We start from the raw sequence: 25,582 nt of genomic DNA on the forward strand, positions 1-25,582 counted from the left end.
TGTTGAAAATGGCCAAAAAAAAAAAAAAACTTACTTTAGACAGAACAAACTGGAACATGCGTTGCACTGCACTAAACCAATCATGGGATCACCTTCATGACATCCTTCCACACTACACGGAACTCTGGATCCTTTGGCAGGGGAGGAATACAAATAATCGCAACATCTGGACTGTATATGGCGCTCAAGCTAAACGGTCGGAGGGATTAGATAGCTGCAAATCGGAGGTGAACGCATGTAAGAGATTACATTTACGGTATCATCCTTTGATATGCCGGGTGCTTTGAATATCCGACCAGAACAGATACTACAGTCGAATATTATACGATCATTGAGCTCTGCGCTGTTACAATCATGTGTAGCAGGGAAACGGTGTGGACCACTAGTGGTGTAAAGGAGAGTTTTTAGTGGAAGTTCTAAAACCTGCTGAAATGAGGCTAGAGGTATGTGACTTTACCAATACGTGTTGGTGCATAGCGGACAGGGGTGAGGTAAAAAGTCTATGTGTTTTATCGATAAACATCCACTGCAATGACTCTTCTAGCATTAGCGACGTGCCTACCTAATTCACGACAGTTAGCGAATGAGCAATGACTGCCCAAGTGAGGATATTCCATTTGGGGGAGTCAAGCCTACCGGTTGATAGAAAATTTGACAACGTGGGCACAAGTTGAATGACCGCGTGAGTTGGGGGGTCATCACAAGCGGACCATTCACGTCACGCGGTTTGCTCGCACAGCTCGGCATTTGCTATCTTTTGAAAGGCTATAAAAAAGCATACCTTTCAAAAGTATTTTTATAATTTTACGTCTCTTTCTCTCTCTCTCTCTCTCTCTCTTGGCTCTTAAAAAAGAAACCAACCTACTCGAAATCAAACATGTCAGCTCATCCCTTTGATCAAACTGAACCTTTCAATATCTACGACGATAGTGATACCGACTCCATTACTGAGGATTTCCAATCCATATCACTTTCCGAGATCCAATACTCTTCTCCTTCATGGGAGGTTGACCACTCCTTGCAACAACCCAAATTGCCAGCTTATGCAATGAGAAGGCGTAATGCCATTGTTGGAGAGCTACCTGATGCTCCTTCAAGGTTCTATAACTAAACCGCCTTTCCCCCCGCTCCAACCCGACCACACTGAAAAGATATACCCCGTTCCTTTTACTTCCTCTTTCTTTGCGTACAATAGACTCTAGCTGCTCCTGTGTTTCTGATTTTTTTTTATTTTCCCTCTGTGTCATATATATCATTCATAACTTTCTCGATTTATTATTATTAAAAAAACAACAACGAAGGAATACAAATTACAAAGTGTTCTTCGTTAATCATCAATTACAACAGCATCAACTTCAGTCTCATGACCGCCTAGTTCCCTTTCCTAAGTCGAAAAATTTAGTATTGGATCATTTAAAACACATGGAGTTCTGCCCGCATTCGCTTAGTCTCCACGTGGAAGCACCTACCTTCTTTCTCTTTTTTTTCTTTTTGTGATCGCTGTGCACATGGCCGCCTTCGTCTTCATTCTCATGTCCATGCTTTCGTTTCTTTTTCTGGATGCGATAGGTTAAACACAAGAAAAAAAAAAGTCGCTCCCCCCCCCCTCTTCAATTCAGTCGTTCGTAGTACACCAACCTTCTTTTTGTGCTTTTTGTCCAGGCCTTGATCACCTGCATCATGCAAACCAGTTGCTCCACTGCCTCCTATTCGTGTGCCAAATGTCATTTTAATGCTAGGCATACGATTCACAGCGCCATGTAGGTTGGTCTCGCCATCATCTAATCCAAGCAGCGAAGTATCAAACTATCCAGGGCGGGAGAGGCGTCAGCTGGGTTAGACTGGATGTTGGCGTATAAAAGAAGGAAGTATCGCTCACCTCGGGTATACGTCCTTGTTGTAGTGAAAAGCTTTCTCTTAGTGTTTCGTCGGAAAATGGCTCAATGCCTCTGCCAATGTCAATTTGTTGTGGATTTCGTATAAGTTGCATCAAGGAATTGTCTGGAGTCATGTCAAATTTGCCTAAGGAAAGAATGATCGAAGCACATGAAAAGCATGCTGAGATCAGCCAATAGATCCCTCTTCGATTAAAGGTGGTTGCGCTCGCCTCATTAGCTTACCAGGTAGATGTCCAATGTAGCTAGCAAATGTCGGCTCTAACGATTCAGCTTCATTCCCAGAGAGGGACGGCCGAACGTATTCATCATATAAAGGGTTTAATTTAAATAAAGTCAAGAGATCCAGACTTCCTGTCAATCCCTGTTGTTCATTGCTAGTAAGCATGCCAGCAATGCATCAATCGACTGTGTCCCAAGTAGGCGCGCGACTGAGATTACGAGTCGATACTTTTACCGATTGTCAGCTTTCCTGGGTCACGTGGAAATAACCTTGCCTAGCTCCCGTCATCTCAATGGTGTTTATTCTCGAACCCAACGGATGTCTCCTTTTCGTCTCTAACTTCTGCATATTGTCAATCCAAAAGTAAAATATACATTATTTACTAATCCTTACTATTGATTTTCACTAAAATACAAGGTATTGCCATGATCTATGCTATATTGAAGTGTATGGTGTGTTCTACAAATGTACAATGGCTTACAACCACGGAGACCAGCCTATTGCGACAAACAAACATCATGAGTCCCAAGCAAACAGAATCTTACATCAAACAGCCTTCAGTGACTTTATACACCCAGTTCAACGTACCTATAAACATGGTTGCAAGATTGGAGTTCGACGTAGCCTCTTCAATCAGCCTTGAAACTTCATCTTGAATGCTATTGCCTGTGGCATCAATCTTCCTCTCAATGCCATCCAGTTGTCGCTTAGCACGAGCTTGAATTGTTTGCCTCTCGCCATACCGCTTCCACTCGACAATGGGATCATGTACCAAGGTCTCAAACACAGATAGCAAAGACATTTTGTTCTGTTGTAAGACTCGGAGAACAATCTCGCATGACTTTCGATACGTGCCTTCGTAGCCAGATGGGCCCATAGCGTCCAGTAGGTTTTGGGTTAGACGAAATGGCACAACCTCAGGCACTGGTAGCTTTTGACCTCGATCGAATAACATGTTGACGTCCACATGCACAACATCTCCTGTTATCTCGTGTAATAAAATGTTTTCCGCATGTCGATCTCCAAGACCCAAGATATAGCCTACAATCGACATAGTAGCTAGTGTTCGAGAAAATTGAGTACGCGCAGCTAACCACTGTGATGGCTCACGGAACGTTTTGGAGAACCATCGATGGAGAACAGCAGGACATTCCGGTAACACCTTATTCTCAAATGACCATATTCTCTCCTGTGCTGACTTCAGATTGTTGGCATCCAATTCTCGTTTGGTGAACTGTGCAAGCTTGCTGATGTCTTTCCCGATCTCTGTCAATTGCTCGTGGACGATCACTTTTAATGGCTTGGTATGGTTAACCCATTCAATCAAGCCCCAAAGATCACCAAGTGGTGTCACAGCATATGTTCGGATAGAAAGAGATCGCTCTCGTGCGTCTCGATCTTTGCGTAAGAACGTATTGATCATAACATTGAATTCCATCATTCTAGCGTCTTTTCGTAAATCGTCGTTTGATTTGCATAGGAATTTGTAGTGTTTCCCGTCACTACCAATCATGGTGATCCTTCGAGGTTTTTGGAGGGATGACATTACCATCACCTTTGGACCAAATCGAGCAATGGTTGGTAAATCTGTAATCATGGAGGTAGAGGGCATAAGAGCGGCTTCTATTGGTACACAGATGTCGATATCTTTCAAGTGCACCATCGATGCTGGTAAAGACTGATTTCGACTGCTGGCTTCGTATGGATGCTGAGCCAGTTCTTTCAGATACCTGACAAGGATTTTCGCTTGGTCGACGATCCTAAGTAACGTGCGTCCTTCCTCTCCTACTGCTGTCTTTTTCAAAATGCTCTCACAATGTAAACTTCTTGATCTGCTTGACGGATTTTGACCATCTGACCCGTTTATATGTGCTATGAGATGCCAAACCGTTGATCGAGGAAAGGTGCGGAAGATCTTCTTGAGAATACCAATCAATGTTTGGCATATCGCCCCGTTTTGGTGATCTAAGCGAGATACCATTCTAGGCAAAACCACAGTCCATGATTGAGGTGGAATCGAACTATTGAGCAGGATGTTGTTGATCTCTTTGAATATCTGTCGTACATTGGCTTGGCTGCCTCTTGTGTCATTGGCAATGACTGTTCCCAATTCCAGCCATATCGTCAGGAGCCTTGGCATGGCATTGTAAAGAAATTTGGACCCATTTTCCATTGTCAGGACGTATTGCACACACACTGCTTTAGCTCTTCGCAAGTACTGCTCTTCTATCACGTCGTCTGAAGACATGAATATCTTGTCATAGTAGCTTCCTAGATAGTAGTGTGCCTTCTCCTTCCAGTTTTTACCTCCCCACAGCTGTAAATCGTTCGCATCTGACATGTCATACAAAATACGACGATACTCTGTTTCGATTTTGGAAGGTGAGAGCATGCCTAGTTCCTGCTTCCAGCGTGTGAGAAGTAAAAGGGTATAAGAATCCATAGTCTGTTCAGATAAAAATTGTACAGCATCAAGATTTTGGTTGCTTTTCCACAAATATTTTGCCCTTGCCACAATGGTCCGTTCATTGTCCTGATATTCAGCTTTGACCAGAGAATGATATGCTTTCTGCAAGCTGCCTTCTTTCATCGCGGCTTTGTACCGATGGAGATTTCCGTCCACCAAATAACGTCTTAGCGGGTAATTCAACCCATCGACATCCAGCAGACGAAGCGCGGTTTCTCGAATATCTAAAAGGTATTCTCTATATTTCAGCGCTGGCGACATCCATTCCAACTTGCGATGCCAATCTCCCATCTCTTCGGTAAAAGAATTCATTCGAATGTTGGAGGTATTCTGATCATCACTGTACATAAAACTGGTCTCCAACTCAGACAAAATTTGGAGATTGAGAATATCGTCATAGGATCGAACATAAGATTCCAACTTTCCATCGGCAAGTTGCTGCACGCAATGAATGCGGGCTTGCTGCAGTGCTCGGTATACACCTTGCCTGTCTCGATTTCGTAAGCAAGCTATCACTTTCGCAATACGTGTGCTGATGGTATGTTCGGTCACTTTCGACAACAGACTGTCCAACATATCCCATTCTTGCTGATGCCATGCCGCTTCCACCATGAAAGGAATAACGCTTGAAGTTATGTCAGGGTTCTGCTTCTGAAACGTCGACGACATAGATAGGATAGACTCTGTGGGAGAAAATATGTTAGCCGATGAGTAGAGTATGAAGGTGCATTTAACGGGTTCGTTATATAGGCAAGCAAGCATACCATATTTGAACTGCTTTTGTAGACAGTTCAGATATCCTACGACGTTGTTACGATCCAAGGTTGAATTGCTATTCAAACTTTCGTAATGATATTCTGCCAAGTCCCACTTGCTGTTACTCTCTAGAAGTAAAAGTTCAAGTTCTTGAGAGTACTTTGGCGTGAAAGTTTCTCTCAAACCATTCATAGTATCGGCATCGTCTAGATGGGCGTGAATCCGCAAGAACAACCCGAAAGAGTCATCCTTCATGCCATGTGCACGAATATCTTGCTCCAGCTCAAGTAACGCACGTGCATATGCTTTACACTGATACGCAGCTTTTGCCATGCTACCGTGGGGAATGGTATCGATGAATATAGTCACTAAATCTAAGGCGCGAGATTTGACTCTAGAGCCCAATTTTTCTTTCATCCTACGGATCCAAATACTGCAGTGCTCAACCACATTCACAATGACCTAAATACAGATTCGTATATAAGCGTTATAAAGACATATCAGCGACCCCATCCATATAAAACACAACTGCCATTGGAAACGTACCTGCAAGCACGCCTGCCTCTTCTGTTCCGAGTGGTTTCCCTTTGCCTCTAATACAGACATAATCTCACGAAGGATGTCCTTCCCTTGCATATTGATGACATTGTTCAGCGCTATATGCGGTACTAGCTGGGTTGCTATAGCGATATTCTTTGTGAGTATAAGTGGTGAGCAGCTGTTGAACACTGTGTATGCTTCCCCTTTTGAGGCAGTAATTAAGCTCATAGTCCATTCGATCAACCATTCGTCAAACGATTCTGTGTTGTCGTAGATAGTTGAATATTTTCGTTGCCAAGTCCAATTGCAGGCTAAGGAGGAAGTGAGAAGAGGTGCTACGGCTGCCCTACAATCCGCAGATAGTTCATTCCAAAGGTTATCATGGGTAGTGGTGCTTTGTACGCCATCCATGTTCATTGTGAACCCACAATAACGAAGTAGAGTTTGAATGGAGAATTGGACACGTCGTTGAATACTGCCGTTTTGTGATTCAAGCAAAGCTCGATAGAGATAGTTTTGGATAATGTAGAGCGCAAGAAATCGGTTTTCATCCATGTCCACAAAGTTCTCCATCATCACAAAGCGATGGTCACTAACTGATACATTGATACGCTTGGGGTCAGCAGCTCCAAGAGCACCTAAACATTTGGCGATCAAGATTTGGACCGATTCAACGCTGATTCTTCTTTGGCATAGCTCAAGGAGTAAGTTATACACTTGGTTTCTTTGATCATCTTCCAACCATCCCTGATATCCTGTTACCAAGTTCTGATGTTCATCAAGCGGTTTGGTGGTCAAGATAATGTGTATGGATCTTAATGCTACTTCTACATCGTTCACATCACCATCGTATGCTTTTCCAATCCAGTTCTCAAGCTGTTGCTTTAGGGGTACGGCCCGCCTACTTGAGTTGATCATGTCATTGATTTTACGTAGCTCTGGTCGATTGGGAATGTTCAATGCAACGGCATAATCTTCTACGTTTTTTCCATCTGTAGTCACCAAAGACTTTAATAAGTCCACTATTTTTTGCACAGCGTTGATTTCGCTTCTACATAGGAGAGACGCCAATGATCCTACAATAATATTGGCGCATTTAGATTTATCTGCTGGCTGGAGTACACTGATGATAAGTCCCCAACAATCAACAGCAATGTTCTGGCCATCAGTGAGCTGTGATATCCCGACGATTGTGGCTGCAATCTATTGCAAAATGATTTTTAGTTTCCTGTCACCGCAAAATAGAAATCAAGAAAAGCAATGATGCTTACATATGAGATATGGCGATTGATATTGGATCTAGTCTCTTGAATAACATAGATTAAAGAATTGAACACTTGTACGTTTGGGGCATCGACTTGTCTCTTCTGAACTTTTTCAACCAAAGTATCCATGTACGTCAATATGTTTAGCATATGATTTGAGAGAAGAGCAGTAACTCCATCAAGGTGAAGTATTTTAGCGATGCGATCCAATGCACTATATATCTGTCATTTACATTGCTTTAGCATTGTTTCTCTGCATTTTGATAGCAGTCATAAACATACCTGCTGTCCTTCAGCCGCACCACTCAACTCTAATGCTAGGTTTTGAACCAGCCGTACTTCACATAGCTCTATCAGCTCTTGAATTCCGATATACGAGTCTGTGATCAGTTCGAAGAACTCTATTGCTGCAGTGTATTTATCTTCGGACTTTTGGGTGAGAATACTTTTGGCTATCTGGTACGCATGTTGAACACACAAGTCGGACAGGCGAATGTGCATAGCGTCAGCCAAGGCGTCGAGTCCAGCTCTTTTCCTTTCAACAATGAGGTATGGAAGAACCACTGGTGATGCAAATTTTAGAAAGTTCTCTAAATCAGAGTCGTATAGATATGCGATATCTGATGCAAGCTGTAGGTTGGTGGATAAATTATCACCTATTATCGCACAAATCTCCTGCTCGTAACTATGTAGTAGCTGATGCTTGCTTTGGCATAGATGTTCCGCTAGCTTTGTGACCTATCGTAATGACATAAGTTCCTTTTTCACGACATGCTTGATCAAAATAAGTACAAGTAAACCTACTTGATCACAATATCTCCTTCGGCTTTGCGAAGATGGTGCATTTTTAATGCTTGTTATCAAAGGTGGTAATAGCTCAGTTTTCATATCTTTTTCCTAAAGCAAACAGAAAGATTTAATCTATGAGAGTAATTGGCCGGGACAACTTGACTCGCACGCTCCATACCAAGGAATTTCTGATGACTTTGAACGGTATCACCGAATCTTCATCCAGATTTTCTCGCAAACGCTGTTGTATTAAAGGTCAAACACTTGATAACCAACTTCACAATAGATAAATAATGCAAATCAATGTAATCACCTTTTTGGAGAGCGCCTGTTTACCCTTTGAATTGTCAGATTTCGTGACGATGTCCAGTCTTGCAGCAATAATTCGGAGTTCAGCGTGTGCGCGACATCGATCTATCCATTGCTGAATGCCTTTGAACCTGAGATCGCTCACTTCCATAATTTTGCATGCCAATAACAATGCTGCTTCCTGTTTCAATAAATTGTGAGACATTAAAAATCGTACAGCCAGCCATACAACCTATTCTCTAGTTTACCATTAAATCGGTTGGAGGGTGATCAATAGCATCAATGCGCTCGAGCAAATTACGAGTAGGAAGATACAACTTTGAATAGGTGACTTGGAAAGAAGACTCTGAGTTCTTGAGTTGAATGAGAAGTGCTGAACTCAACACTTGGAGGAGTTTTTCGTTTATACTGAAAGCAGCCGATCGTTAACCACAACTTCTCTTGCAGATATGATCAAGTCAATTACAAAACCAAGTACCTTCTCTGTCGATTACTTGCCAAATGACCCAGTAGAGCAACTGCTGCCTCAAAAAACTGCTGCTTGTTATAAAGCTCGGTCGTGCTTGCTTCATTGACCTGATCGTTTTGCAACAGCCGAGTAGCATACTATACTCCCAAAATTAGTTACAAGAAAATCAAATATGCTGTTGTAAAGATATTGCTTACATTAATGATACCATTCATAATTTCGTCTGAAGTTGAATGCAGCTGCCAAGTGGTGAGAAGATTGATGGTTGCTGTTACACTTTCGAATAATTGTAGATATAGATCGCAAATGCAGTCAGGTTCTCGCTCAAGAATGAATGTAAACGTCACTAGGAAAGTGGCCAGCGTGTTGCCAACGCTATCAACACTTTCGAACAGAACAATACTTTCAGCATCAATCTAGAAACATGACTCCAGTTAGCCCTTGGCTAAGACATTTCGGGTACCAGAGTATAATTTACCTTCACAGAGAGAGGATATGACGCCATTTCGTTGCGTAGATTTTGTATTATACCTATTTGAAATATCTCATCAACAAAAGCATAATTTAAGCTTTGTACAGATGCTCATCAATCCGTTTAAACTTACACGAGTACAGAAACATCAGCCGGTGTATGAAAGACTTCGCGGTAAAGCGATGAGATTGACGTAACTTGGACACAACGTCACGAATAAAGTCAGCATAAACATGGCAGTGCGCCAATGAAACCTCCTTCGTAAGAACGCGAGGAATTTGATCCGCAAGGGCCGAGAATAGGAAAGGCTGTCGCAATCGTGATCCGCCAGCTAATAGTACATTCGCGCAAGATTGCAGATCTGAAATAATTCAGGTTAAAAAGAAAAGACATACATGCGCGATCAAGGCTAGACATAATTACCTTCTAGAGTTGTTAGGCTCCTGATACTGCCCAGAAGTTCAGTTTTGATCTGGGAGTCACCTTCTACTTGCATTAGAAATGTGTCTGGGTCATCGAAGAAAAAACGTCTAACAACGCGACGGTCATCCAAATCGTGTTAGCTTGAGTCACGTGGACGTCCACAGCTTTGGGCTTTCAACGCTTCACGAAAGCTGTTTTTTTTAGCGGCATGAGACCATAGACTGACTGACATGAATACGGCGAGATAAACTGCTTTGACTAGACATGTTGAGATGTTCCAATTATTTTCAGAAGTAATTCTCTTCTTTGGTTATACTAGAACTGAATGATTTTGAAAGGCTACTAAGGCCTGAGTGTGATTATATAGGAAAGAGCAACGAGGAAACATGAAATTTATCTCAGCCATTTCAGAAACCCGTCTGTATGTCGTAGTTTTGTGATGACCTCCTCCAATATACCAGTAATTGTTGTAGATGTTAGCTACAGTAACTCCATAACTTATGCAGGTAGTTGATGTCAACACACATATTTTATAACGATCCACCGTATGGCTACTGAAGATCTCAAAAAACAGATATCTTTGATTTAGTTTCCAAACAAACAAAGGAAAATCTTTTCATGCAGTAGTGGCGTATGTTTACATTACTGTAGATCTTTGGCGGCAGGTAATTGTTATAGCGAACTAAATCATGATCAAGGTAGAAATTCGTGTTACGGGATAAAATTTCCAGGAAGAGCCAGCGGTTGCTATCCTGCTGCAGAAGTGAGAACGTACGATGTATGCGCACATAAACTGGGTTGAACTTTTGCTACTTGTTATTTATTTTATTATCTTAAGCAAGAGTCTCGTATTTTAGATTTTGGTGAGTGTTTTCTTTTGGGGAGCAAAGTAAAAAAAGACTTTCACCCAGTTGTTTGTCGTCTTCTTCCTGCATGATAGATTGGTCTTTTCCGGTAGAAGATGCAATGGTAAGCATAATGGAGAGAATGCCTGAAGGAACGTCATCCTAGATGCTGTAATGATTATTGACGAATTCTTTATAATAAAATGAGTCTGATGTGTTGTATGATAAGGTGCCATGTTAAATAATTATGTCCGCTGAAGAAAATACTATAAGAACTGGGTAAAATCCCCTCTTTTTTTTGCGTCTTGACCATGCAAAATTTAACGAGGAACAGCTCTGGTAAATCAGAGCGCGCATACATAGTAGCTTTAAAGCGCTACTTGCTACAGAAGCACCCCGCCAAACTTCACCCTCCAATACCCACGCTCTCGTCCTTCTCTCCCACTGTTTCGTTGGCGTCCTAGGCCAATAGCTGTGGACATGCCACCCCTCGATGTTCCTACGGACATCGACCAGCCTCATGAGCTAGAGGCGGTGGACATTCCACCGCCCCGGGACTCCCAACCCAACCATAGGGCATGGACATCCGTCCACCCTTTCTGTGCCGTCGTAGCCGCTGGGAATGTTCTATTCCCAGTGATCGATCCCCTTCTGGTCTCCCGCGTGGACTTTTGTCTTCGGCTTCCCATTCTCCTCCTGTGCGTTGGCCTCGCATCCTTCTGTTGTTCTTGTGTCTTGCGTTGTCTCTTCTCCCACCATTTCTGCGCCCTGCGGTGTATCTTCTCCCGCTTCTGTTCGTGAACCCTGTAGTGTTTGGTCACCTCGCGCCATTTTGGCTGTTGCTCATTCTCCGTCTTCCTCGTCTCCGGATTTTTCGGTTGCTGCTTCGCCTCTGCCTTTTTCTTCTTCTTCTCGCTTGGCTTCTCCTGCTCCTGCCGGCCCTTCGCCCGGATAAGGCAAGGGTAAGGAAGTTGAGCGTACGCTTGCACCTTTTGCGACTTTACGTGCTCCTCTTCTTTTGCTGGCTCGTCGCCTCAGAGTACTCCCTGTTTGTCAGGCAAATTTCCTGAGAGTGGGTCTCTCAGGAAGATAGCGATGCCCACTGGTCGCTTTGCCTTTAGTTCGCGGAAGGTTTACCTTCTGCCAAGATTTTTTCTTCTTCTTCGCGCTTCCGTATCCTGCGCCTTCGGCATTGCGCCGTTGGGTTTGTCGTCGGTTGGCGGTGCTAATGCAACATGCTGGCTCAGTGTTGCAACCCGCCACTCCCTTCATTCCTTTTTCTCCACCTTCGTTGGCTCATTCTGCTCTTTTGCCTTCCGTGGCTCTTAACGCCACCACCACGATGAATTGCGGGACGGTACTCCTCCTTCCATGGCATCCTGGGACAGGATGATTATCCCACTAGAGGCTGAGGCCAATCTCAGCCCAGCGAATGGTCCTGTCTGCGTGCCTATCGGACGTTGAAGTCGTAATTAGCCCTTTATACTCTCTAATCAAACTGCCTGGGAAAACAATTTGTTAACATTTTACTCTATCTTCAGGTCGTCGACACACTCCAGCCCCTTGGATAATTTCCAAGGGCTGAGAGGGAGGAGCAGAACCTCCGACCACCGCTTGCCGTCCTTGAGGACTACGGTCCCTCGGACGTAAGTACCTAACTTTTAGTTAGTTACGCATAAAGCCATAATTAAAGTTAGATCACTTGGATGTTTTCGCTGCTTATTGTCGGAAAAGACATATGGAATAAAGGGAGAGGTTACAAATGACATCAATATATTGCAAAGCACGTACTCAAGTAACATAACTTTTCGGCCTCAATTCAATAATGCAAAGATGGTTACCTTACATGCGCTCAGAGTCTCACATTGCTCAATTGTACTTTCCTATAAAGTAAAATTCAGCTTGTCAAAATACTTGTCGGCTCGGCTCGGCTTTGTGCCTAAACCTAAGTTGAACCCTGATATCTTTCTATTCAAGTGTTACCCAGCTGCAAACTCATGCAAATCAGAATGAAAGCAATTACTTCATTTACAATGATTTGAAACGCTGTTCTAGATATTTAATATTACACTATATATTATGCTAGTAGTACTCCTCTTTGAGCACCCACATACCGCGTCCAGGCTGGTCTTCGGAGCCCTCCCGCTCAAATCGCGCAATGGCTTGGAGCATTTTACGAAAGACGACAACATTTTCCTTTGGAACTTCAATCTGTAGATTGTTGATTATATCGGTACTTGAAGCTATACCACCATGATCGTAAAGATAGTCTCGTATCTTGACAATCAACCCTTCTCGATTTGATTCATTGAGCACTATATCCGGCGCTATCATTGAACGACACTATGGTTAGCAACGCATTCACCGTACTTTAAAGATAGACGTGACGCTTACAGCTAATACTGATACTGGATGGCGAAGATCCCGCTTCTTGTTCCAGAGCCTTCCTCTCCTTCATTTGTGCCAACAAGTCGCCTGAGCTAGCAACTGGTGGTTTCCTACTTGCTTCAATTCCTTTGAATCCTGACACTTTACCCGCTCCAAATCGAGGAGATCCACTAGGAGATAAACTAGATTGTTTCTGCCCTGATAATGCTGGTCGAACCTTGGATCCAAAACGTGGTGGTGGTGTTGATGAAGGTCTAGGCGCTCCAGCAAATCCTACAACAGGTATTGTTGATGAGACATGAATCCAATTAGGAAATTGCATCCAGCATATTTTGCCTTACCAGAACGACCTGTCCAAGTTGGAGTGCCTATCTGTACACGGTTCAATCGTCTCCTAGACTCCTTTAATGCTTCTGCAGCTCTATCCGCGATTCGACTCGCTAAATATATTCTTATTAGAAACAGCAAACGGAACCGGCTTTCATGAGATATAGGTTACCTTCACGATCAACAATCATTTTCTCTTGATCTGCCCCATCTACAATTTGATCATGCTGTATAGCGCTTTGAATTCCGGTCATTTCGAATAAGCTGCTTAGAATGTTGTCGCCATTTTCATTATCATCACTATCTCCATGACTTTCATCTTCCTTTGTTTGGCTGAAAGTGCGCAGTAAGTATAAGCTTTTGTATAGGGTATGTTTGCATCTGATGACTTACTATTTCTCCAGTTTACTAACGCCTTCTAACGCTCGCAAGTTCTCGGCGCTGTCGTCATTCTCATCATGCGACTTTATAGTTTTCTTCTTCTTTGACTTTTGCTTTGGACGAGCTATAATTTCAGAGTCCTTAAAAAGGCTGCCAGTTTCCGTTCCAGCGGCATCATCTGTCGACAGGGTGAATAAGTTTTGTAAATTGCTAGCCTATAAGATAGAAGTAATGAGTATCATTTTCTGAAAACCCGATTAATTTTCGGAGCAACACTCACATCAAAAAATCTCTTTTGCTTTGGATCCTTCAATATCTTGTTGGTCAAAAATTGTTTGAAAATTTGTCTATGGTAGATCTTCTCCTCAATGGTTCCACTGGTCATCAGTCTGTAAACTGTCACACTTTTCTTCTGACCCAATCTCCACGCTCTCTCTCGTGCTTGTACATCAGTAGATGGATTCTGGTATATGTAAGGTTATAATGATATTTTCATAAAGAACCATTTATAAAAATGTGCGTATAGCTTACCCAGTCAGGATCGAAGATGATGACTCTGTCTGCACCAGTCAGATTGAGACCGAGACCGCCGACTTTCGTGGTGAGCAGGAAGACAAAAATATCCTTATTGGCGTTATACTGATCAACCATTGTCATTCTATTTTGAATAGCAGTAGTTCCATCCATTCTAAAATACTGGTAGTCCAATGACTTGATCATCTTTTCAAGGATATCCAGCATTTGCCTGGTCTGGCTAAATAGCAGAACTCTATGACCTTCTTTCTTCCACAAGGATAACAATGCTTTCACGACCACCATCTTGCCACTCTTCTCTGGATCGCCATAATTTGGGTCCTGACGAAAGATATTAACGCCGAATGTTTCTTAATAATCATTTTTTAAGTTGCTCTTACCTCGTTTGCTCTTTCACGATGCAGAATGTCCGGGTGATTACAAATCTTACGAACAATATCGATACCAAAAAGTACTTGTCGTCTACCAGCCATGATAGAATCCATTTCTTTCGATTTGATGAATTCCTCGTATGCCCTACGCTGTGAAACCGTCAACTTGCAAAACAGCACCTTGATAAAATAGCATGTTAATGTTGTGCACAGGAAGCCATAGTACATACTTCAACCTGTAGACCAACCTGTTCGCTTTTTTTTGGAAGATCCGACGCTACGTCTGCTTTCATTCGCCTCAAAAGATAAGGGTTGATCAGGTCTCGAAGGACGCAAGCACATTTGTATGCGGTTTGAACTTGGACGTTCGTTGCATTTGCATAGCCTCCGATATTGATAGGTACTGAGAATTGAGTTTGGAACACTGGTAAAGTCTGGAAAAATTGATAAATCAGTTACGAACTGCGACTTAGACGAATTCACTGGAGCGTCACCTACTCCAAGTCTGCCAGGGAAGACGAAATCGAACAAGGACCAAAGCTCAGCAAGGTTGTTCTGTATTGGTGTTCCCGATAATATCATTCTATGTGGTGTCTGGAATAAGACAGTCAGTATTTGAGAAACCGCCAAACATAGCATTGATTGTATATCGCAATACCTTCAACTGCTTGCACGATAGGGTAACTTCGGAATCTGGATTGCGGATCTTGTGTCCTTCGTCTAATACAACATATCCCCACTTGCGTCGAACAAGGATTTCACGATACGATCGTACACCAGCGTACGTTGTGACTATTACACCACCTAAATTATTACATTAGAACATGGGATTCGTACCTTTCTGTACAGACTCCAAACTCTTACCATTTTGATAATAACGATCTACTAAAGCTGCTGCCATCCTTCCGGTCCTTGTCGTCAGAATACTGACTCTGGACTTTGCTACCTTTTTACTTCCTTTGACACGAAGTCGTCTATCCTTGTACCGCTCATCATCTTCGTTATCGTCTTCGTCGATATGAAAGTTTTTAAGCATTTCTTCCTCATACTCGTCCAGATCTTGATCGCTATGATATTCGCTGCGTAGTCCGCTTCCACTAGAATGAAGAATTGCTACACGAATGGGTGGCCACCATCGGTGAAACTCTTTGACCCATTGCTTCAACACGGTTGCTGGGCAAACGACTAGGACAGGCTTTTCTGGGCCAAGCATTCTAGAGTGATGAAGACCAGCAACAAATGCAATGATTTGTATAGTCTTTCCTAGACCCTAAAATATGAATTCCATCAGCATCACATCCAATACTTGGAAACCAAAAGTGTGATCGAATTACCATTTCGTCGCCAATGATGCCCCCTGCTTCTTGACAATATAATTCCCATAGCCACTGCACACCTATAGTACGTTTGTAAGCCAATATATTCATGTTAGAAAGAGCCAAAGAATATTCACTCACAAGTCTTTTGATAGTCGAACAGATCATTGTAAAGCTCGCCTGATATTCGAAAGTCGCCTTCAAACTTGACGTCTTCGGTAGCTGGATGTGGCTCAAAGATTTCATCTTCCAATTCCAGCTCCCCGTCGTTTAAGGCAGCTTCTTCTAATTGATCTTGAGTCATATGAATGCTATCTGGCTATGTATCTCTAAAAGTTAGTATCATTCATAAGTTGCTTTTCAATCATGACAGTCACTTACATGCTGCAACTTGTATCGTAGTATTTTTCGACCGAGAGCCCACTGATATAGACGTTCCTATTGATGATTATCGATTAGCATAGAGTAAACGACATACACAATACAATGGAATAGATCAGTACTTGAAATACAGCCTCCTTTCCATCGTCTTGAATGGCAATGACCTGTCCATCTTGCTCAATCGGAGCTTTCTCATCCATATCATCCGTTATAAGATCTTCATCCTCTAACAATGGACTCTTTCCTTCTTGACCACTAGTGAATTCGTCATCATCCTCATCACTCTGTACTTCTGGTGAAAAATCTGAACCACTCTCATCTTCAGGAGACGATGGCGTTGAAGATCTTCGGCGTTTACGTTTTGTTTTCTTTATGTCTTGGGAAGCGGTGGAAGTGGGTATAATATCTTGATATGATTTCCTTCTAAGGTCACGGTGAGAGCGACCGTGCGTGACAGTTTCAACGCCTGTTTCTGAGTACTCTACACCTGATTCTGAAATATGACGTATCAATAGTCTGCATCCCATCATCGTCAACCTCAATCACATTTACCATTCTGATGAGACGTTTTCTCCAAACCGGACATTTTAGCAAATGGTGTTATCTTGCCGGTACGAATTAGGAACTCCCTTTCGGACTCATTCACACCACGTTGATTTTGTTGAATGGCTATCAATATCGACGTTAATGAAGTGTTTGTTAACTTATATTTTTGGCGAGTTAGCCCCATACCTTGTGAGTTTGTGCTTCTCGCTAGGCGATGACGTTCCTTTATTCTTGCAAGAATATCTGACTCATCCTGTCTTGCATTTCTGAGTCTCGCAGCCTGTTCATTGATCTTAGCAAGCACCCCATCCCTTTCAGTCGTGGTCATCACTCTTTCATTCATGCGCTTTTTGAGCGACGTTAAATTTTTTTGAGCAGCACTTCAATAGCTGTTAGTCGAAATATAACTATAAGGCAGAGCAAGCACTCAAACGAAACCTACTCCATCTCTTTGTTAGCTTTTACAAGCCGTTTTTGATCCAATTCATCGTCACGAGCAGTCATAGCTTTATCAGCCTAAAGATGGCATTAATCATTTGAGGTTCTTTCAACACTTCAAAATTGACAGCAGGCTATACCTTTGCCATTAGCTCTCTCTCCAGCACATTCTGATCGACGAAGTTAATACCGAGGTCCTGCAATTCTCCACCATTATCGGAGCTTGGGATTGCTGCGCTGACAGATGCATCGGCTTCAGCCATTACATGGTCTTGAAGCAAAGCTTCTGTAGCCGAAGACTTTTCTTGAATCGTTGATGGTGACTCTGAAGAATCGTCCATTACAAGTCGAGAGGGGTAAAGGTAACAAAGTCTTGACGCTGGCGGAAGTCAAGATTCGTAAAAGTGACGCTTCAAATTCGACGCTTTTTTGGACTGCGGTGCAAGTCACGTCAAGCATTGCACAATGCATCCTCGACAAGCATTGTTCACGCCACAACTGGGCCTCATTGCCCGCAATGCAAACACCATTTCCCGAAGTTACTCTTCATTACCCGATCCAGCCGGTACAGGCTCAAGTTCACTCGGTGGCTTTGTTTCGAATGTTGCAAACCAATTAGGAGTCGGCGAGTAAGGCAATCACATAGAGGCATTTACTGCTTTATTATGCATTCTACTGACGCCATTTTGTTAGGTTTGCCACTGGAGGATTACAACTAGCTGTTATAGGAGGTTATTTATGTTCATTGCCATGATACCAGATAATTGGAGCGTCACTGATGGACGTATTGTTTAGGTATCCTCGCCGGAGTTCGACTGTTTGGGGGCTATTTTGTCGATTATGTTAGAAAGCGTATTATCGTAACGGCTAATTTCGATAGTAGAGATGAATCGTACAGGTATGCTACTTTACTGTGAGTCTATCGCTCTCTTCTTTCACATATTTAATATCTCCTGTAGCTGGATCTTGAACTGGCTGAATGAGCATCCATATAGTGCTCAAGCTACACAATTTTCAGTGTCTACTGTCATTTCTCGTGGTGGCCAAAGATTACCTGGAGAAGGCCTTGATACCACTGCTCCACCTGTGTATTTTTTGCCTGCTTATGGTGAGTAATTGAGTGAGGACAATCTTGTTACTTTCGCAAGCTGATCTGTCTTGTTACTAGGCTTCCATATGTTGAGATATAAAAATCGACTTATTTGGCTTCGCAGAGAGCGACCACCGTCGAATGCTGTAGCCAACGTTGGGCAATCAAATGCACCAGCCGAACTTATTTCAATAAGTACATTTGGTCGATCTAGAGAGCCGCTGCATGACTTGGTCTGGTCAGCGAGAATGACATTTTTGCAAAGAGACAAAAGCCGAACTGTGGTGTTTGCAGCTGGTAAATATAATCGTATGTTTGAAAGGATTGACTATATGCCCTCACTGAGCGTATCTCTCCAGATCAATATGGAGCTTGGCGTCGCACTCAATCTCGGCCAAAGCGACCTTTAAGCACTATTGTGATTTCTCCAACTGTAAAACAGCGACTTGTCAGCGATGCCAAGGAATTTTTAGAGTCAGAGAATTTTTATGCTGAGAGAGGATTGCCTTATAGACGTGGTTATTTGCTGTATGGACAACCAGGATCTGGCAAATCTAGTATGATCCATTCACTTGCAGGAGAACTTGGACTCAACATCTATGTAATTACACTCAGTAACAAAAGCTTGACTGACGACACTCTAGGAGAGCTTGTAAGCGATACACCAAGCAGGTAAGTCGAGATGTCACACAAAGCTGATGTGTACTGAAGTACTTACATGTCTTTGGCAATTTGGCGAATTCACAAAAGGTGCTTACTGCTTATTGAGGACGTTGATTCGGCATTTGTCCAGAGAACACAGGGAGCAGCATCCTCTTCAGTTACCTTTTCTGGTAAATCTATTGTTATTTCTCTCCACTGAACGAATATCTGTGTGACCACGCTGCTGATCCCGCACCACCTACTTTCCCCACTGCATAGGTTTACTTAACGCTATCGATGGTGTAGCTGCGCAAGAAGGCCGCATACTGTGTATGACCACCAAGTGAGTAATTTCATCATTGATGCATGTAGTGAATTGCACAGCACTTATGTCAATTTTGCGTAGCCATATTGAGCGCTTGGACCCGGCATTAATTCGACCAGGTAAGTGGGGGCTGAATTGAACAAATTGTATTCAATTTCTAATACCCTGGCTTTTAGGTCGCATCGATGTTAGAATTCTATTTGAGAATGCTACGCAAGCTCAAGCCGCTGAGCTCTTTAGAAAGTTTTATCCTCGGATACCCGAAATAGAAGCTGCCATGATGTCCAAGGAGTTTTCCTCAAGTATTCCTGATAGACAATTCAGCATGGCTCATTTGCAAGGATACCTTATGGGTCAAAAAAATGACCCAGTAGCGGCGGTCACGGGAATTACAGAATGGGTTCAACGTCACGAAAACGCTGATGAACAGACGACAGCTTTCCAAGATCAACCCGTGGAAGACTTTGGGAACACAGAAATGTCTGGTGCGTCCACTCCCTCGCGACCAAGTACACCCAACCGTATCCCACTATCATGGCGAAAATAGCATATAAGCCAAAAAAGAAAAAATGTCATAGTATGTAAACTGTTTGAAGGACAGGATGTTTAGAAATGAAATATATTATGCTTTCAAACTAAGGAGAAAGGGTTATATAACTCTAAGCTGCGATGTTTTTATAAACCCTTGGATTGCTTGAACTCATCCAAGATTTGATCAGTAGATGATGATCCACAACGGGTGGCACCAGTATTCAAGATGGCAATAACTTGATCCAGAGTCTTGATACCGCCGGAAGCCTTCACTTCAATGTGGTCAGATACGTTTGCACGCATCAACTTCAAGTCCTCGATGGTATGTCCGGACTTTGCGAACCCGGTAGAGGTCTTTACAAACTCGGCACCAGCGCGTTCAGAGATTTTGCAAGCAGCGACAATCTCTTCGTTGGTCAAGTAGGCGTTTTCGAAAATGATTTTGAAGATGACCTTGGGATTCTTAGCTTTGCTTTTGGTGATGATTTCGCGGAGTTCTTGCTCAACCTCATCGTGAGAACCAGACTTGAGATGGCCAATGTTGATGACCACATCGAGTTCAATAGCACCATCCTCGATAGCTTGCAGGGACTCGGCGACCTTAGCGCTGGTGGGAGAATTACCGTGAGGGAAACTGATGACAGTGCCAACGAGGACGTCGGAACCGGCGAGAAGCTCAGCGGCCTGCTTCACATCGCAGGGCTTGACGCATACTGATTTGACATCGTATTTTTTGGCCAATTCGCAGCCTGTGACAACGTCAGCTTTGGTTTGTTCGGGTTTCAAGATGGCATGGTCAAAAACCTTGGCCAGTTGTTGGTAAGTAAGCTGTGATGCCATCTGTGAGCGTGGAAAAAGTACGAAAGAAGGTAACAAACAGAATATTATTGGCGGTCGCGCGGGCGGGGGAAAAATACACAAATTTTTTTTTTCTTTATTTCGAAAACCAACACATGCGTATGCAAGTCGTCTAAAGGGTTCTGTCGAAGATGGCATTGAGAGATGCCCAGACGACCTTGGGAGATTGGGCAGCGTCAACACCGTACCAAATACCCTTCTTCTTGTAGTATTCGGCAACAGGAGCAGTTTGTGAGTGGAACTGAGCCAAACGCTTCTTGAGAGTTTCGGCATTGTCATCTGAGCGCTGAATAAGAGGTTCACCAGTAACGTCATCCTTCATGTTAACCTTGGGAGGGCTGAACTCCTTGTGGTAGGTGCGGCCAGATGAGGGGTGGATCAAACGTCCAGTGATACGAGAGACAAGAAGATTGTCATCAATTTGAAGCTCAATAACAGAGTTCAAAGGCTTCTTGCGAGAGTCAAGCATCTCGTCCAACTTTTGAGCCTGGACAACAGTGCGAGGGAATCCATCCAAAATGAAACTGTGCATGAAAGACAAATAAACAGCGTGAATACACCAACAATAGCTCCAACCCGCCTGCCTCCCTTCATACGTCTCTCTCATTGTCGCGTGTCATTCTACTTACCCATTCTTGCACTCCTGGTTGTTGTCCAAGTTCTCCTTGATCATACCAACAACAATCTCGTCAGAAACAAGACCACCAGCATCCATGACCTTCTTTGCCTCCAAACCCAAAGGAGTTTTGGCAGAAACGGCAGCTCTAAGCATATCGCCAGTGGCCAAGTGACAGACACAGAACTTTTCCTTAATGGCAGGAGCCTGGGTACCCTTTCCAGCACCAGGAGGTCCCATGAGAATCATACGCAGAGACTTGTCAGCGTGCTTGTTGGGGCCATTAGCAATCTTATGCTCGAGAGCTTCGAACTTGTCGTGCAGAGATTGAATGTTCTTCTTGATTTCCTCAAGAACAGCGGAATGTTTGTCAGACATGGTTGGTGGAATGGAATGAAAAAGGAGAAAAAGAGCGAGAGAAAGACTGGGGCCGATTTGAGTTCAAACAAAGCGCTGACAGGGCTCAAATTGACCTCCTCTGCCCAATCCAGATTCGATTGAGATACCGCCTGCGATGACGGAAGCCACATTTTTGGGAAACCCTACACGACTGCTTGAAAGCTTGATCATGACAAATCGTCAACCTCACATGAAAGAACCCATCCACAAGTACATACATTGGAGTTTTGAACTGCCTTTTTTCTGCTACATTGGCCTTTTTGTCATGGCTGTATGGGTGTGCTTGAAGAGGACCCTGCGCTTTGTTTACACACTCGTTTGCACAGTCACATCAGATCGTTTATGAAATTTTTAAAAAAAATCGTTTTCTTTGCTAGTGTGTGGCAAAAAAAGAAAAATATATACAAAGTCGTATCACGGAATGGTAGCGATAGAGTAGGATCTGAATCATAAGAAAGACGATAGTTAAGAATTATCTAATATGGAAAAGGGGATAAGTCGTTCAATTTCAGCTTTCGCTAGCATAACGCTTGGCCAAGGCCGCTTTAAGTTCGTCTTCAGCGTTCTTTAGAGGGGATGGCCCTACCGCATTGTATTGACGCGGTGGAACACTGGGAGGTTGAGCTAAGGGCCGTGGAGGCGCCTTCGGTGAAGGAGTTACTGGGACATGCCTTGGTGGTACATTTGGAACAGTGGGTGGTTTAGGAGAAGTGAAAGTTTGCGGATGTGTATCGTTGGTCGTAGGACTCGAGTAGGCATTGGGCTGTTGCTTTGACACTGCCTGATCCGCTACGCTTTTCCATATTGCATCGTCCACGTTATTGTGTGAAGTCATCATATCTGGTTTAGCCGAACGAATTTCTTTTTCACTATCGTCATCCTCTTCAGCCATGTCATTCATAGAGCTATTGCCAGCCACTACTGTTCTTAAGTCAGTCATACTGCGTCGTCCAACAAGACTCCCAAGATGGGATCGATTGACGTCGCTGCTTTTCCGAAGTGGGTTGGCGAATGACCAAAAACCTCGCTGTTTAGCTTCGGTAGTGGTAGGGGAATGCTCTTCACTAATATGATTACCGAATTCTTCTGTGCTAGTCGGTCGACTATCAGAGCCACTTCCGCTGGCTGTTGTGTACAGAGAGGTATTTCCAGCACTGAATCGGCTGATCGTGCTAGTGGTGCTTAGTACTGAGCCGGCATATGTTCCACTTCCTGTTCCGCTTCGGGTGCGAGCATGACCAGGTGAAGATCCGCGTCGTTGCTTTGGAGGTTCTCTCAAGAAACTTAATTCATCAATATTTTTCTCACTAACCCAAGGTCGCATCAAGAGATACTGTGTAATGATCTGTTGCTGTACTTCGACTTCCTTATCCACTTCGTATTCATCAACACCATTACTAAAGAACATAGTATTACTCATGCGAGTCTTCGATGAGCTAGATCGATGAAGAGCATTCGTTATGGAGGTAGGTCGGAAGGAGTGTTTCTGTGACAACTTAATGTAGGCACTGGGTGGCATCTCAGGGTATTTTGGTCCGCTCTGGAACTGCTGCATGATGAGAAGGATGCCTTGTATACGTGGATCGTCAATAGGTTCGTTCAGTGACTTGGTAGCTGCCAGCAGGTACGTCATGTCATGGATAAATGTGCCCAGGAAAGGTACAGTTGGCTTCAGGATATGTACAGGCTTGATGCTGATAGTAGATGATCTGTTGTCCTCCCCAGACGTGTTGATCATACCCATATGCTCTCGGTAATTCTCGTAATTGTTCGACTCTGACATAAGTTGCCCCAAAGTTTCCAATTTGGATAAGCTCTTCTTTGGTATACATGCCCAGGTTCGTTTCAATCGCTGTACAGGAGGAGTGCCTAAAGCCGATATAATCGCTTTAAGTGTTTGATAGTTGTTGAGAGCTAAGCATTTTCCTGCAACCTTGACCCATAGATGTATATGTTCCGCACGATGTGCAGCTTCTTGTTGCAATAAGATGGAATGTTCTATGGCGCGAGTCGTGTAGTTGAAGAAATCGGTTGATGAGACAATTCTTGCGTGCGGAGTACGCGCTGAATGACATAGTAACGCATCGGGTGGAATTTCTGAGAAGATGGCGGATTCGATTAACGTCAATTGATATGCTATCAAATGAGGTGGAAACTGTGTTATGGTTGGCACAGTCGCGGCACTCATATAAAGCGTTCTAACTTTGTTGAGAGTATCCTTTGTCTCGGCAGTGAGAGAAGTATACTCAAATATAGCGTCGTTGATAGATTCTTCGTTTGGATAAATGAGCATATCTTCTTCATCGGAAGACTGGCTCCACGTAACTGACTCGTTTTTGAGCAGTTGTTGCTTTCTTGTCTTTAAATTGTTCAGCTTGCCTTCCACCTTTGTAAGTTTCTGCTGAATGTTGCGATAGGTGGTCAACAAGGGTGGCACAGGTATATTTGGCACATAATCAGACGGTTGACCACCAAATGAGCTGGGAGGTGCCAGACTATCACCTGGATTTGTCTGTGCCGGAACTAGGTCGGTAGGGTCGACATGTCCTTCTGCCACAATTCTTATTGTGCTCATGCCTGAGTCTTCAGCGGACGACAAATCCATAGTTTTGGGTCTAATCCCGTGTGATGGGACTGACGACGATAACGGTCTTGACGTGGGCTTCTCGCGTATATTGTATAGATTGGGTGATGAAATTCGACGCATCAAATGCTGAGAGCTACTTTCTGTTTGATAAAAAATAAATGGCAGCGTTAATCCTATACCAAGATTAATATTGTGAATACACGCTAATGGAAATGACTTTCACCTTCCGCTAAACCAAAATCGACCTCCTCGTCGTCGTCGTCGTCATCGTCGTCTTCAATGACTTGTACAGGGGTAGTAGGCTGTGTACTGTCATTGTCTTCTGAGGATTGATCTGTTTGTGTTTGATCTGCAAAACTCACAGAACTTGCTCTGGGTCTTTGTTTTAAGGCGGACCGTGCTATAGCACTAGGTAGTTTCAGTCGTTGTGTGGAGGCTGAAGTTGATGTTGTGATGGCTGGAGGTAGTGGAACGGGTCTCTTGACTGGAGGATCTGTTGTTGGTGGAGTGGATGTAGATATCGTAGAGGTTATTGACGAAATTGAGCTTATCGCAGACCGATCAAGCTCTGCCGGAGTTTGTGTGCTAGGCGGTGAGATCGAACGTGGTGGTTTCCATATAGGCTTTGGTGCGACACTAGGTTTTTGCATCCTAGTAGGTTTTGGCGGTATCAAAGGTGGAGACTTCGCTCGAGAGCTATGATCGCTGCCAATGCTTTGAGAATCATCAACGTCCTCAGAATGTGATGAGCGACGTGCATGGCCATTGGATACGTTGTTCCATTTTTTTTCCAAGACAGGTGATCCAGTGCGATGAGTATGGATACCACCGGAGGCGTGAGTTTGAATAGGCGATGAAGCCCCATGACGCTTTAGTACAATCGAATCTAAACTGTCCAAGCTCGACCTTATCGTCAACACCAACGCTTCATAATGTGCCGGGTGAGATACCATAGCTGAAAAAGCGACATTAATAACCACTTCCTTAACACCAACAAAATATCAGGTGATGCTTACAATGATGGACAAATTTGGCTTCTCGTAGCTGCTGCAAAGAGACCTCCATGGCGCCTATGTATCCCAAATATGCATCCTTCGAGTTTTTTATGATTAAGTTCGTTAATCGTTCAATTATGAAGTAAGGGCTTTACCAACATACCTTGGTATTACCTCCGTCTAAAGCGTTGGCTGCTTGGGAGAGAAGAAGTTGCGGATCTTCCATATGCTGATGGCGTCAATATTTGATGAAAATAGTACAAGAAACCTCTTTCACTAAGCTGTAGCGGTTATTGTTGAAATTTTCAGCGTCTTGATTTGATTACAGCGGTAATGTGAGCATGCATTGGTAAAATGCCCTGTCGGAGACGTTGAAAGGAAAGCGACGGTAACGGGGCTGGTAA

The 25,582-nt window shown here is 43.5% G+C and overlaps 9 protein-coding genes across 9 annotated transcripts in view; 2 read left to right on the forward strand and 7 right to left on the reverse strand.

Moving 5' to 3' along the window:
* K450DRAFT_222232 (uncharacterized protein) overlaps positions 1-782 on the reverse strand; it is a 1,751-nt gene extending 969 nt beyond the window's left edge. Inside the window, exons 1-4 of the mRNA XM_051585868.1 lie at positions 563-782; positions 458-500; positions 250-382; positions 35-189 (exon numbers count right to left, since the gene is read on the reverse strand). Coding sequence (XP_051448675.1) covers positions 35-189; positions 250-382; positions 458-500; positions 563-617 — 386 coding nt within the window. The 5' untranslated portion in view covers positions 618-782. The remainder of the gene's footprint in view (positions 1-34; positions 190-249; positions 383-457; positions 501-562) is intronic.
* Positions 783-1,219: 437 nt separating this feature from the next.
* Positions 1,220-2,312, reverse strand: K450DRAFT_222237 (uncharacterized protein). The gene is made up of 5 exons (XM_051585869.1): positions 2,121-2,312; positions 1,880-2,022; positions 1,639-1,806; positions 1,470-1,556; positions 1,220-1,384 (listed from the first exon to the last, which is right to left on the reverse strand). Exons 1-5 carry the CDS (start codon positions 2,281-2,283, stop codon positions 1,328-1,330), a joined length of 618 nt encoding a protein of 205 aa, XP_051448676.1. The 5' UTR covers positions 2,284-2,312; the 3' UTR covers positions 1,220-1,327.
* An 84-nt stretch (positions 2,313-2,396) lies between these two features.
* K450DRAFT_222245 (uncharacterized protein) lies at positions 2,397-8,411 on the reverse strand. Its single transcript, XM_051585870.1, has 7 exons — positions 8,249-8,411; positions 7,951-8,176; positions 7,429-7,884; positions 7,153-7,368; positions 5,888-7,084; positions 5,350-5,803; positions 2,397-5,268 (listed from the first exon to the last, which is right to left on the reverse strand). The coding sequence occupies exons 2-7, from the start codon at positions 8,032-8,034 to the stop codon at positions 2,660-2,662; spliced, it is 5,016 nt and encodes a 1,671-aa protein (XP_051448677.1). The 5' UTR covers positions 8,035-8,176; positions 8,249-8,411; the 3' UTR covers positions 2,397-2,659.
* A 2,364-nt stretch (positions 8,412-10,775) lies between these two features.
* On the forward strand, positions 10,776-11,954 carry K450DRAFT_222248 (uncharacterized protein). Its single transcript, XM_051585871.1, has one exon. The coding sequence runs from the start codon at positions 11,032-11,034 to the stop codon at positions 11,521-11,523; it is 492 nt and encodes a 163-aa protein (XP_051448678.1). The 5' UTR covers positions 10,776-11,031; the 3' UTR covers positions 11,524-11,954.
* Positions 11,955-12,535: 581 nt separating this feature from the next.
* K450DRAFT_268262 (uncharacterized protein) lies at positions 12,536-17,476 on the reverse strand (the record flags this gene model as incomplete). Its single annotated transcript, XM_051592870.1, has 20 exons — positions 12,536-12,780; positions 12,848-13,114; positions 13,183-13,281; positions 13,341-13,501; positions 13,562-13,764; positions 13,830-14,012; positions 14,081-14,404; positions 14,464-14,634; positions 14,703-14,888; positions 14,953-15,048; positions 15,113-15,258; positions 15,319-15,724; positions 15,789-15,850; positions 15,912-16,089; positions 16,152-16,208; positions 16,274-16,644; positions 16,704-16,820; positions 16,884-17,077; positions 17,140-17,213; positions 17,276-17,476. 20 exons carry the CDS (start codon positions 17,474-17,476, stop codon positions 12,536-12,538), a joined length of 3,741 nt encoding a protein of 1,246 aa, XP_051448679.1.
* Positions 17,275-19,803, forward strand: K450DRAFT_222254 (uncharacterized protein). Its single transcript, XM_051585872.1, has 10 exons — positions 17,275-17,764; positions 17,829-17,866; positions 17,931-18,033; positions 18,095-18,243; positions 18,304-18,522; positions 18,585-18,897; positions 18,976-19,058; positions 19,147-19,210; positions 19,274-19,311; positions 19,369-19,803. Exons 1-10 carry the CDS (start codon positions 17,601-17,603, stop codon positions 19,737-19,739), a joined length of 1,542 nt encoding a protein of 513 aa, XP_051448680.1. The 5' UTR covers positions 17,275-17,600; the 3' UTR covers positions 19,740-19,803.
* On the reverse strand, positions 19,600-21,051 carry K450DRAFT_222261 (uncharacterized protein). The gene has a single exon (XM_051585873.1). The coding sequence runs from the start codon at positions 20,894-20,896 to the stop codon at positions 19,868-19,870; it is 1,029 nt and encodes a 342-aa protein (XP_051448681.1). The 5' UTR covers positions 20,897-21,051; the 3' UTR covers positions 19,600-19,867.
* Positions 21,052-21,137: 86 nt separating this feature from the next.
* K450DRAFT_183115 (uncharacterized protein) lies at positions 21,138-21,580 on the reverse strand. The gene has a single exon (XM_051584402.1). It carries the CDS (start codon positions 21,573-21,575, stop codon positions 21,207-21,209), a length of 369 nt encoding a protein of 122 aa, XP_051448682.1. The 5' UTR covers positions 21,576-21,580; the 3' UTR covers positions 21,138-21,206.
* A 333-nt stretch (positions 21,581-21,913) lies between these two features.
* Positions 21,914-25,555, reverse strand: K450DRAFT_222263 (uncharacterized protein). Its single transcript, XM_051585874.1, has 4 exons — positions 25,342-25,555; positions 25,200-25,275; positions 24,407-25,138; positions 21,914-24,323 (listed from the first exon to the last, which is right to left on the reverse strand). The coding sequence occupies exons 1-4, from the start codon at positions 25,402-25,404 to the stop codon at positions 22,105-22,107; spliced, it is 3,090 nt and encodes a 1,029-aa protein (XP_051448683.1). The 5' UTR covers positions 25,405-25,555; the 3' UTR covers positions 21,914-22,104.
* Positions 25,556-25,582: the final 27 nt, after the last annotated feature.

The sequence above is a fragment of the Umbelopsis ramanniana genome (genome assembly GCF_025399195.1).
Source record: "Umbelopsis ramanniana AG unplaced genomic scaffold K450scaffold_4, whole genome shotgun sequence".
In the NCBI taxonomy this organism is placed as follows: Eukaryota; Fungi; Mucoromycota; class Umbelopsidomycetes; order Umbelopsidales; family Umbelopsidaceae; genus Umbelopsis; species Umbelopsis ramanniana.